Source organism: Ambystoma mexicanum, chromosome 4p, assembly GCF_040938575.1.
Source record: "Ambystoma mexicanum isolate Mex_15411 chromosome 4p, UKY_AmexF1_1, whole genome shotgun sequence".
Taxonomy (NCBI): domain Eukaryota; kingdom Metazoa; phylum Chordata; class Amphibia; order Caudata; family Ambystomatidae; genus Ambystoma; species Ambystoma mexicanum.
This window is the reverse complement of record NC_090927.1, coordinates 220,132,586-220,153,987: the sequence shown is the minus strand read 5'-3', so window position 1 is coordinate 220,153,987 and position 21,402 is coordinate 220,132,586. Positions and strand designations below refer to the sequence as shown.

General features: G+C 45.4%; 1 protein-coding gene across 3 annotated transcripts in view; it reads right to left on the bottom strand.

Moving 5' to 3' along the window:
* Nucleotides 1-12,054: 12,054 nt before the first annotated feature.
* NEIL2 (nei like DNA glycosylase 2) overlaps nt 12,055-21,402 on the bottom strand; it is a 283,374-nt gene continuing 274,026 nt past the window's right edge. For all 3 annotated transcript variants that reach the window (XM_069605002.1, XM_069605003.1, XM_069605001.1), the window contains exon 5: nt 12,055-13,201. In XM_069605002.1, the coding sequence (XP_069461103.1) occupies nt 12,897-13,201 (305 nt within the window). In that variant the 3' untranslated portion in view covers nt 12,055-12,896. The remainder of the gene's footprint in view (nt 13,202-21,402) is intronic.

Sequence of the window (21,402 nt, the reverse complement as noted above, 5' to 3'; positions counted from 1 at the left end):
CAGCAAGGACTTTTTAGGTTTAGGTGGTGCGAGTTGAGCAGGTGACCTTGTGGCCGTCTTAAAGTTTGGGAAGTGAGAACCTAGTCTCTTGTTTCTAGTGTTCACTTGGGATGGTATTAATGGGGCAAGTGGTGTAGCAAAGCATTGGGTCCATTCTGTAGGGCTGAGTGTATTATTGGGGGTATCTCTGAAGTAAACGCCATCTGCAGGTGAATTATTTTGGCAAGGCGGGTGTGGGAGGAGGGAGGGTAGGAAGTTAGTAGGCATGATAGATTGGAACAACGGTAGGATTGAGGCCACAGTGAGGGTGACTCTGTGGAAGGAGGCCATGAGGGCAGGGCGATAGTGTCCTGAGAGGAGTAGTTAAGGGTATAGGGGTGCAGAGCCCTAGAGACACCACTATCATGGAGGCGTCGGGTTCTTGCTATTATTGTTAGTAATGAAGTGGCTGTAGCAGTAGAGTGGGAGCAACGGTAGTGAGAGGTAGGAGTGGCAGTAGAGGAGGGGAGTAGCGGAGTAACACAAGGGTTAAGAATAGCACGGGAATAGTATCAGTGTCTTTGTGAAGTGACTGGGAATACTGTGACAAACCTCAACCATCCTGACACCTTAAGTAAAAAGCAAACACTTGAATATCCTTGTTGCATTATTTGTTACAAATGGTAACAGTAGGATTGTTAAAGTTCTTCATCTTTTAAAAATGCAATCCGTCTCCTTTAACGTTGAAATGCTAGTCCAGCCACATGGACCATTTAAAATCACCTCATTGCTCACAGTAACTGTCTGGAAGACTCTCTCCTTCTGTCGAAAATGTCTATTACCACCCTCAGAAGGAGGGTTTACCTTATTTGGACAAGCACTCCAGGCTAAAAGGGAACGCACATTGGTAGAATGGAGCAACAAATGCAAAGGAATACTAGAGTGCATTGGCGTAATCAAGAAATCACTCGAGGAAAGTCCAGACGAACAAGACTGGATTGATACCTTGGACTCAGTTACTAACCTTAAACTCTATGGGATGCACTGCACTGCCCCCAGCAGGTGAGGATCTATCTTACTATACCTGAAAAGGTTTCCCTCGGATTGCTTATGGACTAAATTCTTAATTGTGCGCCTCAGCTTGTTGGCAACACGGGAGCTGCTTGAAGTCAGGAAAGCCAAGGAAGCAAGAGACTACTGCTGCAGATTCTGTAGTTACAAAGTAGAATCCTTGTACCACTTGATTATGAGTTGTCTGGGTGTCGACCACACTAGAACTAATTTCATGAGCACATTTTTTATTAACAATCGAACCCTAACAAAAAGCGACATCTGGCTCCTGTTGGTGCAGGGAACCAGGCTCTCACTGACATTCGCATTGCTGGAATTTGTTTCAATAATCTTTCGGAAGCTTGATGCAGGAAATGAACTCGCTACTTGATTGTCCATTTTGAACTTATTTTTCAGGTTGGCTCGAACTTTATGTTTATAGATTTAATCATTGTTATTCTTGTACATTTTTTCTTTTCTTACTTTATAGACTAGGACAGTCTGATTTGTAACAGCTGAAAGGTTTAATTTAGAAACTGTATGCTAAATAAAAATAATTAAAAAATACATTGGACTGAATTCAAATCTTGGATGGCCACATCATGAAGAAACCTACATTTAGAGTAAGAATGAGTGTAAAGTTCTGGTCAATGCAAATGACATTCAGCGGAGACATTGAGATTTTTATTTTTTTAATCTGGGAGATAAAGTGGTTTTAGCTCAACATGCGAATCAGGTAGGATGAACGTAGGTTTGGCCAAGGGTGACAAAACCATAAAGGGGTCCAGACTGGTCACAGCTTGTTGGCAGCGAGTAAATTATTCAGGCGGTGATAATTATGCAATTATGTTTTTGTGCATGTAAATGTGGTGGTGTTTGCTTAGAGAGTTCATGCACCACCTCAGTTAATACATTCAATAGTGCATGATCTGAAGTAGTGGTCATGCTAAAATGCTGTGACAGAAAAGTGGTACTAATGTGAAGCTTTTTTCATCTTTGTGCGGACCCCAACCTATTATTCCTTTCAGCTGCATGACCAGAGTGGCACGTTCTCTGTTTTAGCACTACAGATCAAGCCAACCAACGTGACTTTATAGTTCTAGTGTGTCTCTTCCTCACGCATCCCACCCCCAACAAAGTGAGAATGAAACCCCCAACATTCCACATCTGCAGACGATTGCATTGAAGTGCAAGAAAGTGTGGTCTGGAAACATGTTTTGATAGTTGTGGTAAATACGATTTTTTTCTGTTTTCCTCAGTATAGCTGATGTACCGAACCGTGCTTTCCAAGCCATACATACATTTGTTTTGCTATTGTTGGGCCTACTTTTCCATTTCCAAGTATAAAGCAACACACTTCAATAGGCCGAGTTTTAGTTACACCTAAACCTGCAGTGTTGTATTCATTTCATATATCCGTCTGGTAAATGTGACAGTTATCAAATGGTTTATGGTCATTGCATCGAATTCCTTGCATCTAAATACATTTGCATCAAACTTTTTCCATCTAAAAAATTTGCATCAAATACATTTTTATTTCTTTTTGTTGGGGGCTGGGGGAAAACAACCCCCCCACCCTTGTTTTTTACCCTTTAAAATCCTCCTGAACAAAAATGAACCCTTTACCCCCAAACAACATGCATTCGATGCACATTTTTAGATGGAATGGCATTAAATGCAATGACCAGATATCTTATCAAATATAAAATAGCTTGTTGTGTCCGTGTTCCATATTTAATAAATGTAGTCCACAAAGTGACACGTGTATTCTTTCACAGGACAAGCAGATTAGTCTAATAACTTGTCCCTTGGACACGTAGATTTAAAAAAGAAAATCCACACACCTGCATAGATGTGGGGGGGGGGGTTGAAATTAACACCCAAGTTACAAGCCGGAGGAGGGATTGAAAGATCAGGGGGAAGGCATTCTGGAGGAATAAGTAAAGCAGGGAAGAAGAGAATCTCAGTCTTGGAAGCATTAAAATGGAGAAAATATGAGCTCATCCAGGCCTGAATAGCAAGAAGACAGTCTGATAGAGAGGCAACGAGAGAGAAAGGGGAGAACGTGATGACTAACAATTTGCACCCAGCCTGCAGCGCTGGTGAAAGCACATCTCCAAATTGGTCCCAGCCCCAGAGGAGAGCGCTTAGTGCCCCAGCCCCTGTGGCCTGCACAGATTATAATACAAAGAAGAGAGGGAAAGAGACCAGTTTGATTTCTAGTTTCGTATAAAAAAAGGGTGTATGTTCAACCCCCAGCCTTGGCGTTTTTCTGCTGGTGCCTGAATCCTTCGAAAGAAATTTACCCTAATTGTGCTGTTGATGAGATGCAAAGAAATTGAAATGTGGATACTCTCACACCATTGACCCTCCGGGATAAATAAATGCTGCACATTGAGGCCCCTGACACACTATTCCACCATCTGGAGCTTGCTGCACACACTCTACGTCAGATACAGAGCTACTAGGGCCTTTACATTGCCAGGTTTAGAAAATGGTGCATCCCATCTCATCTTGCTCGCACAAACACACTTTTGGTGAAAATAATTACTTTGTTAACTTACTGTAACGATTCCCTGATTTACATCATGACCATTGCTTACTGTCACATTTAATTTTTGCGAGAACACAACATCAAGTCTAGTGAGTTGTTCTGTGACCGTTGTTAAGGGGGCCTTGGGAGCTGAAAGGCAAGAGGCATCTTCACAACCACCTTTAGTCCAGTTAACTTGGATGGAAGGATCCCTGTTTTTTGGAAGAGTGAATCTGTGCTGGGTTGGAACTACAAAAGGGGATGACGGGGAGGAGTTACAATTAACCTTTTATAACGTGCTTTATTACAGAGACCACTCTCTAAGCGCAGAACCAGGATTCAAAGCCGTGTTGCTTGGCGTTGTCTTGCTACGGCGTTGCTCCTGAACAATCATCCCAGCCCTAATAAAGGGACTGCTGGTCATAGGGGTGTTGGAAATGGTGCAATGTAACATTTTGTGGCTTACCTTGACAGCCGATGTACGCTGGGATGAGTTGAGGTATGATTTTAGCGTCAAGAGTACAATTTATCACTAGTTACCAGCTGCGTTGTTAAGGTCACTGGTTGTATCTCCCCAGTCATGGCATATGATCTCTTCTGAGAAGACTGCTGAGCTGCTTCTACCTAGGTCTATACAACAACATTGTGTCACTATGTTCGCCTTCCACATTTTACATATGCCACAGGAATTGCTGCCAGTCTTTTCGTTGGAGATGTTTATTTTAAACTAATTTCAGAATGGGGTTGACATGAACTCTATACATTTTGGGGGCTCTGTGTATGAATTTGAATATTGCCGATCCACCAAGAGTACTGTACTACTGTTCAGAACGGCAATGGCCAACGTTGGCTTCTTGTAAAGCCCTCCATTGCTCTTGAGCTCGGGTGGTACTATTACCAATAAAATATAAAGGTTGACTCACAAATGCTACATAATTGAAATAGAAACTTTGTATTACATAGCCTGGTTTACCAATATTTAGCTTTTTCTTACTTCGACGAGGACTTTCATTTGCAGGTGTGGTTTGCAATGGCAGGTTCTCCCTGAAGTTGGGACCTGCCTTGGAAGGATTTGCAAGTGAAATGCATATGGTCTGATATTGCAATACAAAATGTGAAGGCGTCTAAGAAGGTTATGAAGGTATCGTCGACTAATCTCGAAAAGTAGCCACTGCTTTGGCTGTTGGCGATCAGATTTGGTCGTTGGGTAGATTCATCACCTAGCTGTCAGCTACCAGTGAAGCTTTCGCCTCATTTTGATGGTCCTTTCTTGTTCCAACGGATCATCTTTCCTGTACTTAATCATTTGCCTAGGACTTAAAAGATCCATCTGGATTTTCATAGCTCTAATGCAATGCACTCAGGAGTGCTCTGAATCCATGCCAGTCGGTAATCGTGGATGGTAATGAGCAAGTTGGGGTGTCGAGATTCAGGATTGTCAGTTATTTCATCGTAAACTACAGGAAAGATTATTCAGTAGGTTCTGGGAACCGGTTACCTGTTTCCAATTAGTGCTGGGACAGCATTTTCTCCTACCAAAATTGCTGCTGAGGGTAGAGGGCGGAGGAGAAACCTTTCATGCCAAAATCATGGTTTGTCCTGCTGCATCAGGGGTGACCCAGCAGCATTCTGATTGGATTGTGGGTTAGAGGAATGAAGATGTGGCCTGGTGTATGTTGATGCAAGGTACAGCAGGAGGGTTTGCAGTGGCACTTGGTGTATGCGTGTGGGTGAACGCACTCCATTGATTAAACCTTTTTTTAATAGCATGTGTGATGAATCCCAGGGTATTGTCACATCTTCCATGGGGGAGGGCCCCCATTCATGAGGCCAGGGAGGTGAGGCGGCTACCCAATGGTCCCCCTTGGGGTAGTGCTCAGCGGGTGGCTCTCATGGGCGGGGCAACCCTTCCTGAGATTGGTAACAATGGCCATGGGAGACCGCACTATTAATTCACCCCTTTGGTGTCCTCGCCTTCCTTAACCCCCCACTCAAGTCCCCCTGGTACCCCCACACCAATAATTGTCATAGTTTATCAGAGGCGTGGGATATATTGACCCACTCAGCAACATTGCCCCACATCACTAAGCTCCAATTGCGCAGAAACAACCACAAAAGGGTTGCGCTGGCACCTGTGAGCGCCATGGCTCAAAACTGTTTTGCAACAACAAAAATGGCTGCACCCTCCTGCCAAGCACACATCGGGCTGGATGGAACAAAGGGGGCACATTGAAGGAGATTGCCAGTGTGTTCTGACATAAAAGGAAGAAAGTGGAAAAAGCAGCGTTGCTTGCTGCAAAAGCCAAAATCACCATTGAAAATAAACCCTTTTTCACCTTTAAAAAATGTGGCTTGGACACTAAATTCTCTCTTTTCCTTAGAGCCACTGATTAAAAAACCAGGCATGATTCTGAATTGACAAGCCCAGACAAACCAACTCTAAAGATATTTTTTACAAAAATCAATCAGGAACTTTACTTTTACTTACACGGGAAACACGTTCATTTTCTTTGCAAAAGTATCAAAAACTCAGCTGTTCAGTGGGAGACTATCTAGCTGAGCCATATCTGTTTCAATGTATCTGTGCTGCAGACCAACTCCAGCCTTCAAGAGAATAACTATAGCTGCAAGACAGTGGGTGAAGCTGTGTGTCAAGCTGCTGGAGATGAAAAGTTGTATTCAAGAAGGAAAGGCCAGCTGCACCACGTGTAAAGAAAATGGGCTTTTGCAAATTAAAGAAAAACAAATGCCTGTGTTTTGGAACAGTAGACTGGTAAATGAAAGCCTGCCAATCTTTAGCAATATGAAGGGGTTTGTTGACGATGAGACTATATAACATGGGCTATTTTATGCAACCGGCGTGCTCTAATTCTGGATCTAAGATCAGAAATTAAAAAAGGTTAAAACTATTGTGGCTGGAATTGCAAGTTGAAAAACAGGTTCTGCTTGGAGGCGTGGCACCAAAAGGAGGGCTCTCTCTCAGCAGATACTGACAACCCCCTGATAATTACAGGGTTGAACAGACTTTTCTCTCTGCTGGGACCCCAAACAATGAGGTTCCCAGGAAAGGAAGCCTGAGGTGTGAAGAGGGCAATATAACTTCACTAAAGGGAGAAACCCCCACCATGTTCTAAAAGGAAATGACAGTTGGCAGCAGTTGAAGGACAGAAAAAAAATTGGACCCAGATACAAAGAGACTCCCATTTGTTCCCAAAGACTACTTCAGGAATAAACTTTAAAGACTCCTATCTTTGCAGCAAGAGTTTAAAAATTTGTAAAAATGTTGCAGTTTAAAAGTGCTTTTTTTGTGCTTTCTTTAGATACATGGAAGAACGCACTGACACCTCGGGGGCAGAAAGGATAAATCAAAAAGTATCAATGTTGCAAACATAACATTTTGTACATACATCCCTGGGGATAATTCGCATCTGTGTAGAAAGGTATGGTATTTTAGGTGAATCTTTAATGCTAAAAAATTAGTAGGGCGAAACAAGGTCTCACAGACTTGTGGATTGGACTGATATGTGCTGCACATCATATGTAACCTGTGTATATAATTTACTAAGAGGTTGCAGCTGTATAAATGTCTGGTTTTGGCATAATCGGATTTTAAGTAAAGAAAATGTGGGAGGTTTTTGACATTGTAAAACTCACCTCAAATCTGACATCATTCCCTTGGATATTCAACCAGTTGAGAGCAAGGCGGAGACTAGCCCCCCTGCCCAATCCAAGTAGTTTAGGGGGTGTGCTTGGTTAACCCTATGTCATGATGCCTACCCCCAGGCATCCGGACCAAGCCCATCAGCCCCGGGAGCAGGCTTCTAGACATTTAGTAAAACCTCAGCAGCCCCGGCTAGGGGCTATCTGGGTTCAGTCCTGGCGCCAGGCTCATAGTAGGAATCAGTCCTGGCACCTAAGGCGCCAGGGTCATAGTCATTACTTACCTCAGGCAGACCATGCTGCAAATGACTCCAATACAACATGAAGCCTGAAAGGACTATTTTTCTACAGGGACTATTTTTTACTCGGGTGTGGTTCTAGGGACTTCTTACCTGGGACTACTTTTGAGGCTATTTAAACCACACCCGACCAGCAACACACACTTCGTGTTATTCTGCATCCAGCAGCGTAACACTCACCGTGCCTGCAGCCTGCATCCAGTCTTCTGCCATGCACGCCTCGAATCCGGAGCTCCTAAAACAAAGAGGAAAGAAAGGGACAAGGTTAGAAAATGAACTTATTTCTATTCCACACCCGATTCTGGGTCCATCTTGTATCCGGACCTGTAAAGATAATCATTTCTGCACGCGCCGCACCTCCAGCTGCAGAGCCGTGCCATACTCACCAGTCTTCACAGCATCCTTCAGGTCGGCGCTGCCTCCATTTCTTTGCCGAACTTCGGCATCTAGGAGACAAAAGAAAACCACAAGGTGAGCCGAGGGAACCAACAAATATAATTCTTACCACCATAGACTTACCCGATTTACCACCGGAGGCATCCTTTTGGGACTCTCCATATTTTCACGTGCCGCATCTGTAACACCACGTTTTCCTCGTGCAACATTTACCAGACAGCACCGGGTAATACAGACTCTTACCTGAGCGCCACCAGCTGCCACAAGAGCATCTTTTCACAAGTCAGCTGCAAGACAAGAAAGGAAGGGGGGAAACAAGAGTGAACATCGGCCAAATTGAACTCTATGAACTTAATACTTACTGGTCCTCACCAGGAACCTCAGTCAATACTCTCCGGAACTCTCCCGAGCCTTCAAACCAGTGAAGAAACTGGAATCGACGCGCCCCTGCAAATCCACGCAGGATGGAGAGCTCATCTTTCAAGAATATAAGGGGAGATTGCTGTGAGGGCATTTCGGAGGCGATTAGTTGGGGAGGACTGTGGGGGTGCCATCACTTGAATCCACAAGTGGCTAAATCCATCTCTCCACTTGCAGGAGAATATTTCTACGGGTTAAGCAGACAAGATTAGGAGGGCAGATCCAGTCAGTCATCGCTGCACTGCGCATCACGTTGGTGGAGACCGCAGCTGTCTGGGTCCGACCGACGCCCCTGTGGCAGCCAGGTGAGCATAACACCCTGCCCAGCCTATACTTTGCTGTCATTATGCACTATAAATAAGGGTCCCCGACAAGACTCCACACACTCTTCATGATTTCCTGCATGGTGTCCTGTTGCTGTTTCCTTCATCTTGCACTGATCCAGATTCCAGATCCAACGACAAGGCCAAGCATTGCTAACCCTTCCATCAAGGCCTCAATCCTAACATCCCAATAACCAAAGGGAGAAGCGGTGGTATTTTTGTGGGAAGCCTCCCGATACCATCCTGGATTGCGGCCCACCAATTGCTGCATCCAGAGGTACCTGTGCCATCCTGTGACCAGAACTATCATTTGGTATCCATTCCCTACCCAGCTGATCCTGCCCCGCTGATTTTGTCCAGCTGTCATTTGTTAGACCAGATCCGTGTGGTAACCAGAACTCTGACAGTCCAAAAATCCTAAACTAAAGTGGACTGAGTATCAATAGAAACCCACTGAAATCCATAGTATACCTTGCCTTGCTTTGTCCTTAGTTCCCCTCTCTAAGCCATCCTATTCTGACCCCGGTATCCTGTTAAAATTGTCGGCATTATTTGCGATTTCGATTGCTAGCGCCATCTCTTTAGTAATTTTGCCTTGTGTAGTCCTAAGCCATTAGTCCCATTTCGAGTGATCGGACTGGTTCCGCTAGGATTGGGCGCTGGGGTGTCGGGGTTGAAATCGCGAATCAACCCTGACTCTACCGTTTCCTCTTTGGTGGCCTAGCTGGAATACTCTAGTGTAGAGTAAAACTATTCTTGCCACAACTGATTTTCTTTCCTTTTTCGCACCTTCATATACTTGCATAAGTCATTCAATTTACTCATTCAATTTACCAGTTAGTAAATTTACACAGAAAACAGAACATTTTGCAAAGTTCCAACATGTCATTTTGATTGTAAAGTGTTTTAAATCTTCCATTACTTTTTCGAACTGTATGCTCTTGCTAATCCATTGCTTGTGATTGTTAATACCTGTACATTGTGGCTTTAGTGAGGAATTATATTTGCTTCAAGTTTTTTCACACACATTCATTATTTATTTGCCCATTTCCGAGTGTCATTTTACAACATTGCAGGGGGAAATTCTAACTTGGGTGCTATCTGTCCTAAATCAAAAAGTGCTCCTATTCTGCTGTGCTGTGTATATGCCCCACTAGAAAGTTGGACCCAGTGCATTGATCACATTCTGATTGTAATTATCACCCCATTGGTGATTGCTGCCCCATATTAAAACGTGTGTGATTTCTTTTGAATTTTAAAATAAAATAATATTGTATTTTAGCAACCAGCCTGGTTCATGGTCTATTGTGACCCGGGGTATTTGAAAAGGGGGTGTGATACGAGTGATGTACCATCTCAATATTGAATCGAATATAAAAAGATAAGCATTTCAGTCGTGCGCTTCCTACTAGGCCGAGATCAAGTTGTGTCGCCTGATTGAAATCCTTAACAGAGGGCATCCTTAAGACGAGGAAGGAGACTCACCCAAGCCTGATCCAAGGAAGTTAAACCAAGGAGGCGAAAGTCCACTTCGGAAGAAAACACGCCATGCAGCTGTTCAAAGGCCAGCCTGATGGTAAAAAGGGAAGCAGGACTAATTTACATGTTGAGAAGCCAGCCCTGGAGGAACAGGGAAAGAGATGCTGTACTGAGGAACCCGAAGGGTGGATGCCGGGACTCGCTCTGTCACAGGTACCTGAGAGGTTCTAGCAATGCAGACCTGATGGGTGGCAGAAACATGGAAAGCCAGACTGGCGAAAACTGACCAGAGGCAGCCGAAGGCAAGAGAGACTCCAGAGCGCGAGAATGGGAATGTCAAGCGGGCAGTCGAAGCGAGATAGACTGTGGAAATGCAGAGCTGCGAGAAGGAGAACACCAAGCACAGCAGGACTGGAGAAGCTTCGTTTCACCTCCAGAAAAGACTGGCGAGAATGCACCAGACTTCCAAAAGGTAGGGAAAGGGCTGGACCGGTCAGGGGGGCATTGAGGGAGCCGAGAAACCTCATGAGATCGTCCCCAAAGAGCCCAAGGGGGTGAACAAGAGCCGAGGGGATGAACAGGATCTTATAGAATTCAATACAAACGTTTCAAATCTGAGAAAACCACCACAAAGCTTCAAGGGGATGAAAAAGGAAGCATACAAATAGATACAAACTTTAGAAACCAAATACCAACATCCCGAAGAGCACAAGGGGGTGAGAAAGAGAATGTACAATATAATACAAACTGTGTGAAGTTGATAAATGCGCCCTGAGGTGTACAAGAGAATAACAGAAGAAGCCAACAGTTAGATGTGAACATTGAGAGTACACCTAAGTGGGACAGTACCTGGCAGGGGAGTTTAACGGGCCTGTCCACGTGGACACTAGGTGATGAAGGGACAAGTATCCCACTAAGACAAAGGAACAGGGTGTGGGACCAAGATGAAAATGGGCAAAGCTCACCAGTGGAAAGTATAGCAGTCGAGGACCCACCTCAATACTGGAAGAATAACCAGTGAGCTGGAGCCAAAAACCACAAATACCTTTGGAAAAGAAAGTTGTGGGAATCAAGTCTGGCTGGCAACCAGGAAAACATTCCCCTAGGAGAGTAGAACACTGGGTTATGTTCAAGTTTGCCTGAACTTGTGAACAGTGGACATTGAACTATATACATTCTTTTGCCCAAGAACTGCACTTTGCGGATGGCATTCAGAAAAGGAGAGACCTCCTTCTGGAACTAAAACGCCGCTCACTTTTTCTGTAGTTGGACTGAAAGTATAAGTGATGGAAATAGGTTTAACCACAGGACTGTGCACGTATTTGTTAGACGGGCATTCTGACTGGGTCCATAGTATTCTTTTGTTGAGGCAGGGCAACACCTCATAGAAAATAGGGCAAGATAGGCTTTTCTTTTCCTTCTTTTGATATAAATAAGTCTATAGAAATCGAAATGCCACTCCTGTTTCCGACTCCTGCTTCTGCACCCTTACACATGTCTGACATACTTTTCAAAGCAACAATAGAGCTTCCTTAAGGTTATGAGCCCAAGTAGCAGTTTGAAAGGATTCGGAGAGAAAAGAATTTGCACGCATCCCATCCATAGGTTGCATATTCGTCTTTGATGATGAATCGGACAGATGTCACTGGACTGAGGAGTTTCCTCAAGTCAGGGATCTCACACCAGCCCCCTTCACTTAGCTCGGTTTAGTTCAGAAGGCGTCACAGCGACATTAGGAAAGTGTTGCCTGTTTCTATGCACCATGAAGATTCTGAAGCATGTTCACCACTTGATCCCAAGTTTACCCCCCCCCCCCCACACACACTCACAGGCTTGATTCTTTATCAAAGACAAATGCGACTGGGCAGCACTACTGTTGAAATATGCATCATTAAATAGGAATGCAACACTATGTACATTGTCCTTGTTTCTTTTATTTCTTAACAGTTATACAATGTAATGTTCGCCTTTGAGAATGCTTACATTAATAATCCACCATGCCTCACTCCTTGGGCTTCTTGGGGTCAAATATTCAGAAAATAATAAACATTGGAATTTACTAACAATGTTGTAAACAAATTAACAGGAAGTTAAATGCCCCGAGCACAATCTTTAGTTTACTTTTACATTTGGTACAAACATTTAGGTTCTGTTCTTGACAACAAATGCCTCCTTGCTGTGTTCTGTATCCGGTCAACCTACTTCAAACATCGCCCGATTAGTTTAGTCACACACACCATTTGCAATAAACTATAACTACTTTCAAACCCATTCGGTCTATTTTCTGAAGGTATCAGCATTTATCATGCAACCTCATATTGACGACAAATAGCTTTTATTAGCAGCTTGCAAAGTCTTGACAATAAGACTCACCTGCAGAGCCAGTGTATATGTATTATATCACATGTCCAAAAAGAAACATACATGCAGCCTTGGCACAACACACAAAAATAAATTATGAACAGTAGTATAGAGGTTGCCAATAAGGCATCTTTCATTTTGTGAATAACTCCTATTTCACAACATAACTGCTGTCACAGATGGACTACCAAATTATTTAAGAGGATAAACTTCAAATATTTTCAAGAACATCTTTTAGATCTGAAAGATTCCTTTTGTCAACATTCTTTCTACCGTCTCTTGGAGAAAAATAATATCCCACACTGTATTCTTTCTAAAGCCTAGAAACCCAATCATCAATAACAGATATAAGAAAAACAACACAGTTACACTGGGTAGCAGCTTATGTAGCAGGACTCAAGGATGCACAGTGTGTTTTGGGAGTATTTCGGGCTGACACTCGGGACACCACCAGGTAAGTCTCTTTAACGCTCCCGGGGGCCCGAGGGTGTCCTTCATCACCTGGTGTCCCAGTGGGCAAGTTTCCTTTAGGTATATCTGGTGATGCATACCTTTCCCTTGCAGCTTGTTATGCAACCATTCAGAAGTGAAGCGAAGGGCGTGATCCAAAATAGACTCAAGAGTCTTGTGATCCAGAAAAGATCCGGGCGTTAGGGGATGGACCCCGGCAAAAAATAGGATTTCATTTTTAATGATGTTGCCTGCAAAAAAACAAGAAGATAAATGAGTTGATAATATATAGCTTACATATGTGTTCCTTACTACAAGAACAACAAGTTACCTACCAACTGGTAACGTTCTTTTGACTGGATGTTCCTCCAACGTATTCCACATCTGACATTTAATGTCCACAGCTGTGTTACTTCGGACATTTTTTGGTAGAGGGCGTCCTGCGTCGATGACATTGGGTCGATGTCCCTGAAAGGCCTCAGTCGAGGGCGACGTCACCGGATGTTATGAATAGGACGCACAGTGCCCGTAGCCTCAGTTTATGTTTTTTTCTCCATAACTTGTGGCCTACTCATACACAATGCCTGCTTGACGGCACATAGCCTTGAGGGAATGCAAGCTGCAATAGCATAGGAAATTATCCGGAGGGGCATGCCGGGAGGGTGATGTGGAATATGTTGGAGGAACATCCAGTCGAAAGAAAGTTACCAGTTAATTAACTTGTTCCTCGAATGGATTGTGTTCTCCAACGTATTCCACATCTTTGACAGACTCCCAAAGCAGTACGGGAAAATGGAGGAGGGAGAGAATTTATAATACCCAATCAGATGGTAGAATAAAGGACAGCTTTACCAAAGGCCATATCTTGACCATGGAGCGTATCCAGGGAGTAATGTTTGACAAAGGTGTGGATAGAAGCCCATGTGGCTGCATCACAAATATTCCTAATAGGAACTCCCTGCTGCATGTCAGTGGAAGTAGCCACGACCTTAGTTGAGTGAACTCCGCAGACCCTCAGGAGGGTCCTTGCCCACCAATCTGTAACATTCAGTAATGGTGAGGATAATCCACCTAGACAAGGTCTGTTTGGTAACAGCCTGGCCCAACCGGTGTCCAGCGTACCTCACAAAGAGTTGATCATCCACTCTGACCCTGGACATCCTAGAGATATAAAAGCTCAGAGCTCTCTTAGGTTCCAACCTACGGAGTCGCTCCTCTTCCTAACCAGGATGAGGAGGGGGAGGATAGAAAGCCAGAAGTAGCACTTTCTGGCTTAAATGAAACTCGGACACTACCTTAGGTACAAAGGATGGACGTACCCTCAGTACAACCCTATCCTTGTGGAACACTGTAAAGGGTGGCTTGGATGAAAGTTCCTGCAATTCACTCACTCTGTGAGCTGAAGTAACCACAATTGAGAAAACTGTCTTGAAAGACAACAGTCTCAAAGGACAAGAGTGCAAAGGTTCAAACGTAGCATCCATTAGGAATTTCAAGACCAAATTCAAATCCCATACTGGCACTTGAAACGGGGACGGTGGGAACACATTAGTGAGACCTTAAGAAATTGGGAAATCAAAGGAATCTTAAAATAAGAACATTCTTCAGACAAGCGCTTGAAGATAGACAGCACCGCCAGGTAACCTTTAATGGTACCTACTTGAAGACCCCTGTGGGCTAAAGAAAGACAGAACCATGGGAATGGAACACTGAAAAGGATCAACATTGCATCCCCTGCACCAGTCGCCAAACTTACATCAACGGTACAGGGATTTGGTTGCCGGCCGCCTGGCCGAAAGCAACACCTCCCGTGAGATCCCAATACGGATATCTCAACCTTTCAGAAACCAAAGGATGAAGGTTGATAGTCTTGACCTCTGGATGGAAGGAAGCAACCCTCCCCCTCGTCCTAGAGGGGTGTAGGGAGAGAGAACGAGAGAGAGAGAGAAAGAGAGAGAGAGAAAGAGAGAAAGAGAGAACGAGAGAAAGAGAGAACGAGAGAAAGAGAGAAAGAGGGAGAGAGAAAGAGGGAGAGAGAAAGAGGGAGAGAGAAAGAGGGAGAGAGAAAGAGGGAGAGAGAAAGAGGGAGAGAGAAAGAGGGAGAGAGAAAGAGGGAGAGAGAAAGAGGGAGAGAGAAAGAGGGAGAGAGAGAAAGAAAGAGAAGGAGAAAGAAAGAGAAGGAGAAAGAAAGAGAAAGAAAGACAGAAAGAAAGAGGATCCTCTTGGTATGGAAGACAGCGTGGAGGACTGATTGACATCTCTAGAAGGTCCTGGTACCATGCTCTCCTGGTCCAAACCGGAGCAATGAGGATCATGTGGGATCCGAACCCCCGCAACCTCTTTAGCAATGAGGAATGACGGGACCGGAGGAAATGCATACAGAAGTGGGAATGACCAATCCATGACTAATGCAGGTCCTAAGGCTCCTCTTCCCTTGAGCAGAATCTCTTGCACTTCCGGTTGGCACTGGTCGCGAACAGATCCACTTGTGGGGTTCCCCAAAGGGCAAAGATCTCCGAAAGATTTCCTGAGCCAACTCCCACTCGTGAGAGACCATGCTCTGCCGGCTAAGAGCGTCAGCGGCTGCATTCTCCTCTCCGGCCAGATGAACTGCCGAGAGTGAAAATTCCTTGCTGGATTGCCCAGATTCAGAGCCGAATTTCCTTTCTGCACAAGGGGAGTGACCCTACCCCCCCTTTTTTGTTGAGGTAATGCATGGCCACTGTGTTGTCAGTCATGATCAGGACACTCTTTCCTTGCACAGACGGCAGAAAAGCCTTCAGGGTCAGCCTGATGGTTCTCAGCTCCAACAAGTTGATGTGGAGTTTGGACTCCGACAGAGACCAACAACCGCTGGTGGTCAGACCTTCGGCATGAGCCCCCCCATCCTGTGAGGGAAGAGTGTCACCTCCGGCCATGGCTGCCAAAACGGCTCCCCCATCATCAGACCGAAAGTGGAACCTGAACAGGAGCCGACATCTTCACCTGAGAATTGGGACCACTGCATCTTGAGGACCCATTGCAGGGATCTCATCCGCAGTCTGGCCTCTGGCACCATAAAAATGCAGGATGCCATGAGGCCGAGCAACCTTAAGAATACGAAAGCCGGAAGACTGTCATGTTGAAATTTGTCCACCATCTGTACAATGTGATGAGCCCTCACCCTAGGAGGTGAACACTTTCCCAAAGACACGTGTCCAACACAGCCCCGATGTACTGGAGCTGTTGAGGTGGTGTCAGATGAGATTTCTTGAAATTGAGGGAGAAGCTCAGCTTGTGGATGGAGTGGCAGGCGAGACAAAGATGATCCAGAGCTTGCTCGGGAGAACGGGCTCGGATCAGCCAGTCCAGGTAGGGGGAAATATGAATCCCCCCTTCGCCTGAGGTACGCTGCCGCCACCACCATTAGCTTGGTGAAGACCCTCGGGCGGAGGTCAATCCGAATGGCTGGACCCGAAACTGAAAGTGTGAGCTGCCAGCCGCAAACCTCAGGTACTCTGTGCTTTGGATGAATCGGCACATAAAAGTAAGCATCCTGTAGGTCCAGAGACGCCAACCAATCTTGAAGTCGAAGGTCCTGAAGGACCTGAGAAAGAGTGAACATCTTGAACTTGTCCTTCCTGAGGAACTTGCTCAACGAACGCAGGTCCAACATGGGTCTCACTCCCCCGTCTTGCTTTCGAATATAAAAATATGGGGCATGCCATCCCTTGTTCCTCTCCGCTACAGGCACTAGTTCTATAGCGCCTTTCTACAGCAGTGTCAAGATTTCCTGCACAAGGAGCGGATCCGGAAGCTTCAAAGAGAGACTCCCTGATGGATTGTCGTGAGGCCACTTCAGGAAGGGAAGGCAGTAGCCGTGGGCTATTGTCTCCAGAACCCACACACCCGAAGTAATAGCTCACCATTCTTAGAGATGCTGAGACAGTCTGCCCCCAACCGGCAAACCACGGAACATGGCTTCGTAACTGTTTGAGCGGCTGTAGCAGCGCCGGAAGGCAAAGAGGCTGCTGCTTGAGCGGCTCTGGCACCTCTATTTCCCTGACTACCACGGGTACTTTTTCGTTGACCCCTTTGATTGGCGGCTTCTCTCATCCTACCAAAAGAGGAGTAGTAACGAAAGGAACCTCCCCTCCACTATTGTCCCCTAGGACGAAAAGGCAGAGGTTGACGCACTGCTGCACTCAAAGATTTAACAGCAGCTTTGGAGGTCTGCAACCTCTCAAGGCGCTCGTCAGCCTTGCTGCCAAACAAATGAGAGCCATCAAAGGGCATGTTCAGAAGACGGGCCTATACATCCAGAGCAAAACCCGTCTTCTGAAACCATGCAAACCTGTGTATAACAGTGCTTGCAGCCATGGACCGGCTAACACTGTTGGCCGTGTCCAACCCAGACTGAAGGGATTCACACATGGCATCCTTGCCATCCTGCACGAGAGCAAGGAACCCAACCCTTTCTTCCCCCTCAGGAATATGCTCAGCCGCTAGAGAGACGCAATTCCACAGAGTGTGTGAAAATCTTGGCAAGGCACAAGTGGAGTTGGCGGACTTCAGCGCCATACTCCCCGCAGAAAACACCTTGCGCGCCCAACCATCGAAGCGCTTGTCATCCCTATCAGGAGGGATGGTAGGGTACGCCGCCTGCCTCGAGGTGGCCGTAGCCGTCTGAACCACCAAACTCTTGGGAGTGGGGTGAGTGGATAGGTAGCTGGTGTCGCTACTGGAAGGGCAGTATTTAAGTTAACGACTTGTTAACTGCCGGAAGAGACTCTGGGGTCTGCCAAGCAGCCACCACCCTTTTTTGCAAAGTCAAATGAAAAGGCAATACTGGGTCAGTGGACGGACCTTGATCCAAAATATCAGTCAAGTCATCCTGAACAAATGCCTCTGGAGGACTAGACCACCTAAGATACTTAGACACCCTAGCCATCAGTCTCCTATAAGAGGACTCAGCATGAGCCCCAGGCTCAGGCCTGCCAAATTCCACCTCAGGAGAAGTGTCTAAGTCACTGGCATCATGCAGTGATTGACAAATCTTCCAACTGACTGTCCCCGGAAAAGACAGGAGCCACATCAGGCTCAACAGGGTCAAATTCCAAATCTGACCTCTCCTCAGATGTCATCCAGAGGAAGAAAGTACTCCTGCCTAGGGACAGAAGTGGGTCTGGATTCCTTAATAGGCTTCACAGACTTGGATTTAGCCTTGCTCAGTGGATCCACAGTACCCGGGAACTCCATCAGCAAATTCCGGGCCAAAAGGCCCCAAAGGCATGGAGGGCGCTGACGGCTTCGACAACGGCGCTGATGGCTGGTGTGAAGGCAAAGCCTCAACCTCCATATCCGACGGAGTCAACGCCGACCTCGAGCCCTTACCAGATTTCTGCGGTTTCGTCGGGGACGAAGACTGAGACCTGGATCGAGCATGTCTCCGACGATCAACCTGAACCTTGTCCGAATGGGACCGAAGGAACGCGAGCATCGGCCCGAGACCGTTCCCTGCTCGCTTCTTCCAAAGGCGCAGATGGCACTGTGCCGTGGCATTGAAAAACTCCCCAGCATCTGCTCCCTGAAGGCCTCCCATTCCTCTGGAATCGAGGACTTAGTGGGACAAGCCACTTTCCTTGCGGCGCCATCATCCGATGAAGCCGGCGACCGGTGATCCCTCTCCCGGGAGTGCCTAGACGAGGATGATGAGTGCTGGGACACACTCCGGAATCGAGATCCACAGGACTCCTTCTGACTAGGAGAGTCACCCCTCGAATTGTCGGGGGACATTCTCTTCACAGATTTTCAGGACTTACTGGGTTTAGCACCACAACCTACCGTTAACTTCCCCTTACGCTCCCGCAAGGCTTTAGCAGTCAGCGACTGGCATTTTGAACAGTCGTCAGTGTTGTGACTCTCGCCCAGGCACCACAAACAAATGCGGTGCAGGTCCGTAATCGACATCTTAGACTTACAGTCCCAGCAAGTCTTAAAACCAGACCGCAGAGTTGGAGGGGTAAGATGAAGAAGACATATTCACGAAGAATACACAAGGCGCGCCGAGTTCTCGAAGCAAACAAGTTTGTGGAAAAAATGGAACTGAGGCTACGGGCGCCGTGCATCCTATTTATAATATCCGTTGATGTCGCCCTCGACTGAGGCCTTCGAGGGACATCGACTTGACGTCATTGACGCAGGACGCCCTCTACCAAAAAATGTCCAAAGTAACAGCTGTGGACATTACATGTCAAACGTGTGGAATACGATGGAGGACACAATCCATTCGAATAATAAGTTGCATACCCCCAGTAAAAAGAGCTACGCTTCCTCATTTTTAGAATTTGCTCTAGGTGCAAACTGGATCACAAAAATCTTGACAATAGCTTGTAGGGGTACTAACGCAGAATCAGTCAAAAGGTTGATGGTGTCACTCTTGCTTGAATCGTTCATGGCGTTTAGCTCAATTTCACTCCATTTTAACTCACTCCATGGAAGCCAGAAAAGAGTGAAAGTGCCAAAGTGACAAAATCATTAAAAAGCGAATACATGAACCAAAGTCTGTAATATCAAATGTCGCAGGAGAATAGCTCAGCGGCAACGTGCTTGCCTTGGAAGCAAGACGACACGAAGCAATACAGGTTTGATCCCCGGGCCCACGCTTAGAAACCGCTGGGTATTTAAGCGTGTTATAAATACGCAACTAAGACAAAAAACAAAAAGAATTACTCAAAAAGAAAAAATCAAACAATTCCTGTGACAGTGCCTCAATGCCCGCAGGCTGTGTGAGCGCTTTAAAAATGCAAAACAATTAAGCAAAAAAGAGAGGAGAGGGGGAGATGTGATCAGGAATCTCTGGCAGGGACATCCACCTGAAAGACTGTTACCAGACCATTACCCAAGGTAATTTAACAGATACCTTCCTGTCACAGATTCTGCATCTTTAGATTAACACGGAAAGCAGCCAAATCCACTGAGGTAGTTAAAAAACTCACTAGTAATCATTGCCCTAGATCATAAACTGCTGCACTACTTCTGCCAAATGCGGGCTCTTCTGTTGCTATCATGCTCAGACAATGTTTGGCAAAGGTGTGCAAGGGTACCCGTATAGCAGCTTATATAGGTCCAAAAGAAAAACACAACTCTTCAAGAGTTAAGTGGCTGTGTGTCCCCTTCTCGAGTGTGCTTGGATCCCTTACAATGGGCCAAGGTGTCAGACAAATGTATAGCAACCAGACCATCTTTATTCTGAGGAATCCCAAGAAAAAGGAATGCATCAACGCCTGGGCAGTTGTGATCAAGACAATTTAAAACAGGTCAAGTCCCAAAATGGGACAAAATATGCATAGGCCACAATATCGTTGGAGACCTTCATGAATTGCACTACTATATTGGTAACAAATAGAAGCCTTACATTAGTGTTCTTTTACGGTTCCATGCTGCGATTGTACCCCACGTTGAACTATATTCATTTTCATGAAGCCATTTATGGATTTAGAGTCAAATAGGAGCCTTTAAGCAGGTAGCTTATCCAAAATGCATTGGCCAGCTTTTATATGTATGCTTCTGTGTCACATTATATTTAATTACTACAGATTCCTTTTGGATTGAAAAAGATGGATTTGTTGACTGTTTACGCTAAATTGAGTTGGCTTTTGACCTATGGCATAAGTACACAGTATTGAAAAGAGGATTGTCCCTTCCATGAACACAGAAATAATCGGTGTTTAAACAGAAGAAATGTTTTACTTACTTCATCAATCTAAAAATACTCAAAATAAAATGTAATTGACTATGATACTCATGTACTGAAGTCAAAAACTTAATGGTAAAGTAAATTCCTGGAAATCATTTCAATCATATAATGCAGTGATAAACAATATCATGAAAAGATCCAAAATGTTTCCTGCTTATTAAATTGTTTCTGGAAAACTCTTCAATGTGGTGTAATCTGTTCAAGAATCAGGCGAAGCCGGCCCTCTTCCCAACTAGGCCCTCGGTAACAAAGCCGTTGCCTGTTCTCAGCCTGTTTTCTGCCGACCCTGCCGTCTGCCAGACCCTCTGGACCTCCAACACTTGTCCGCTAAGGTAACATTCTGCGCCCGCAACTATATTGCACGTAGAGACCACAACCGATCAGTCTCCTCTACAAACTTACTTGAACTCTGTTGCAACGAACGTCTGCCTCAGTATACCATCACTCTGCTATACCTGTGTCTGTCTAGCGCATACTCGCATTCATAAATACAAATGTCTATACCCTGCACTCTGCCACCCTCGCCCTACTGAGAACCGTTATTACAAACGCACGCTTTTGTACTTCATGTTATTTGTGCCATCCCGTTTTTCTAGTGCGACACCAGTGCGTTTTGCCTAAACGGTGATGCCTCACATCTAGGTGCTTCCTTCAGTATTTCAGCCTAATTGCAATGCCAAATCCTGAGTAAGGGTCACACTTGTGATTTACATT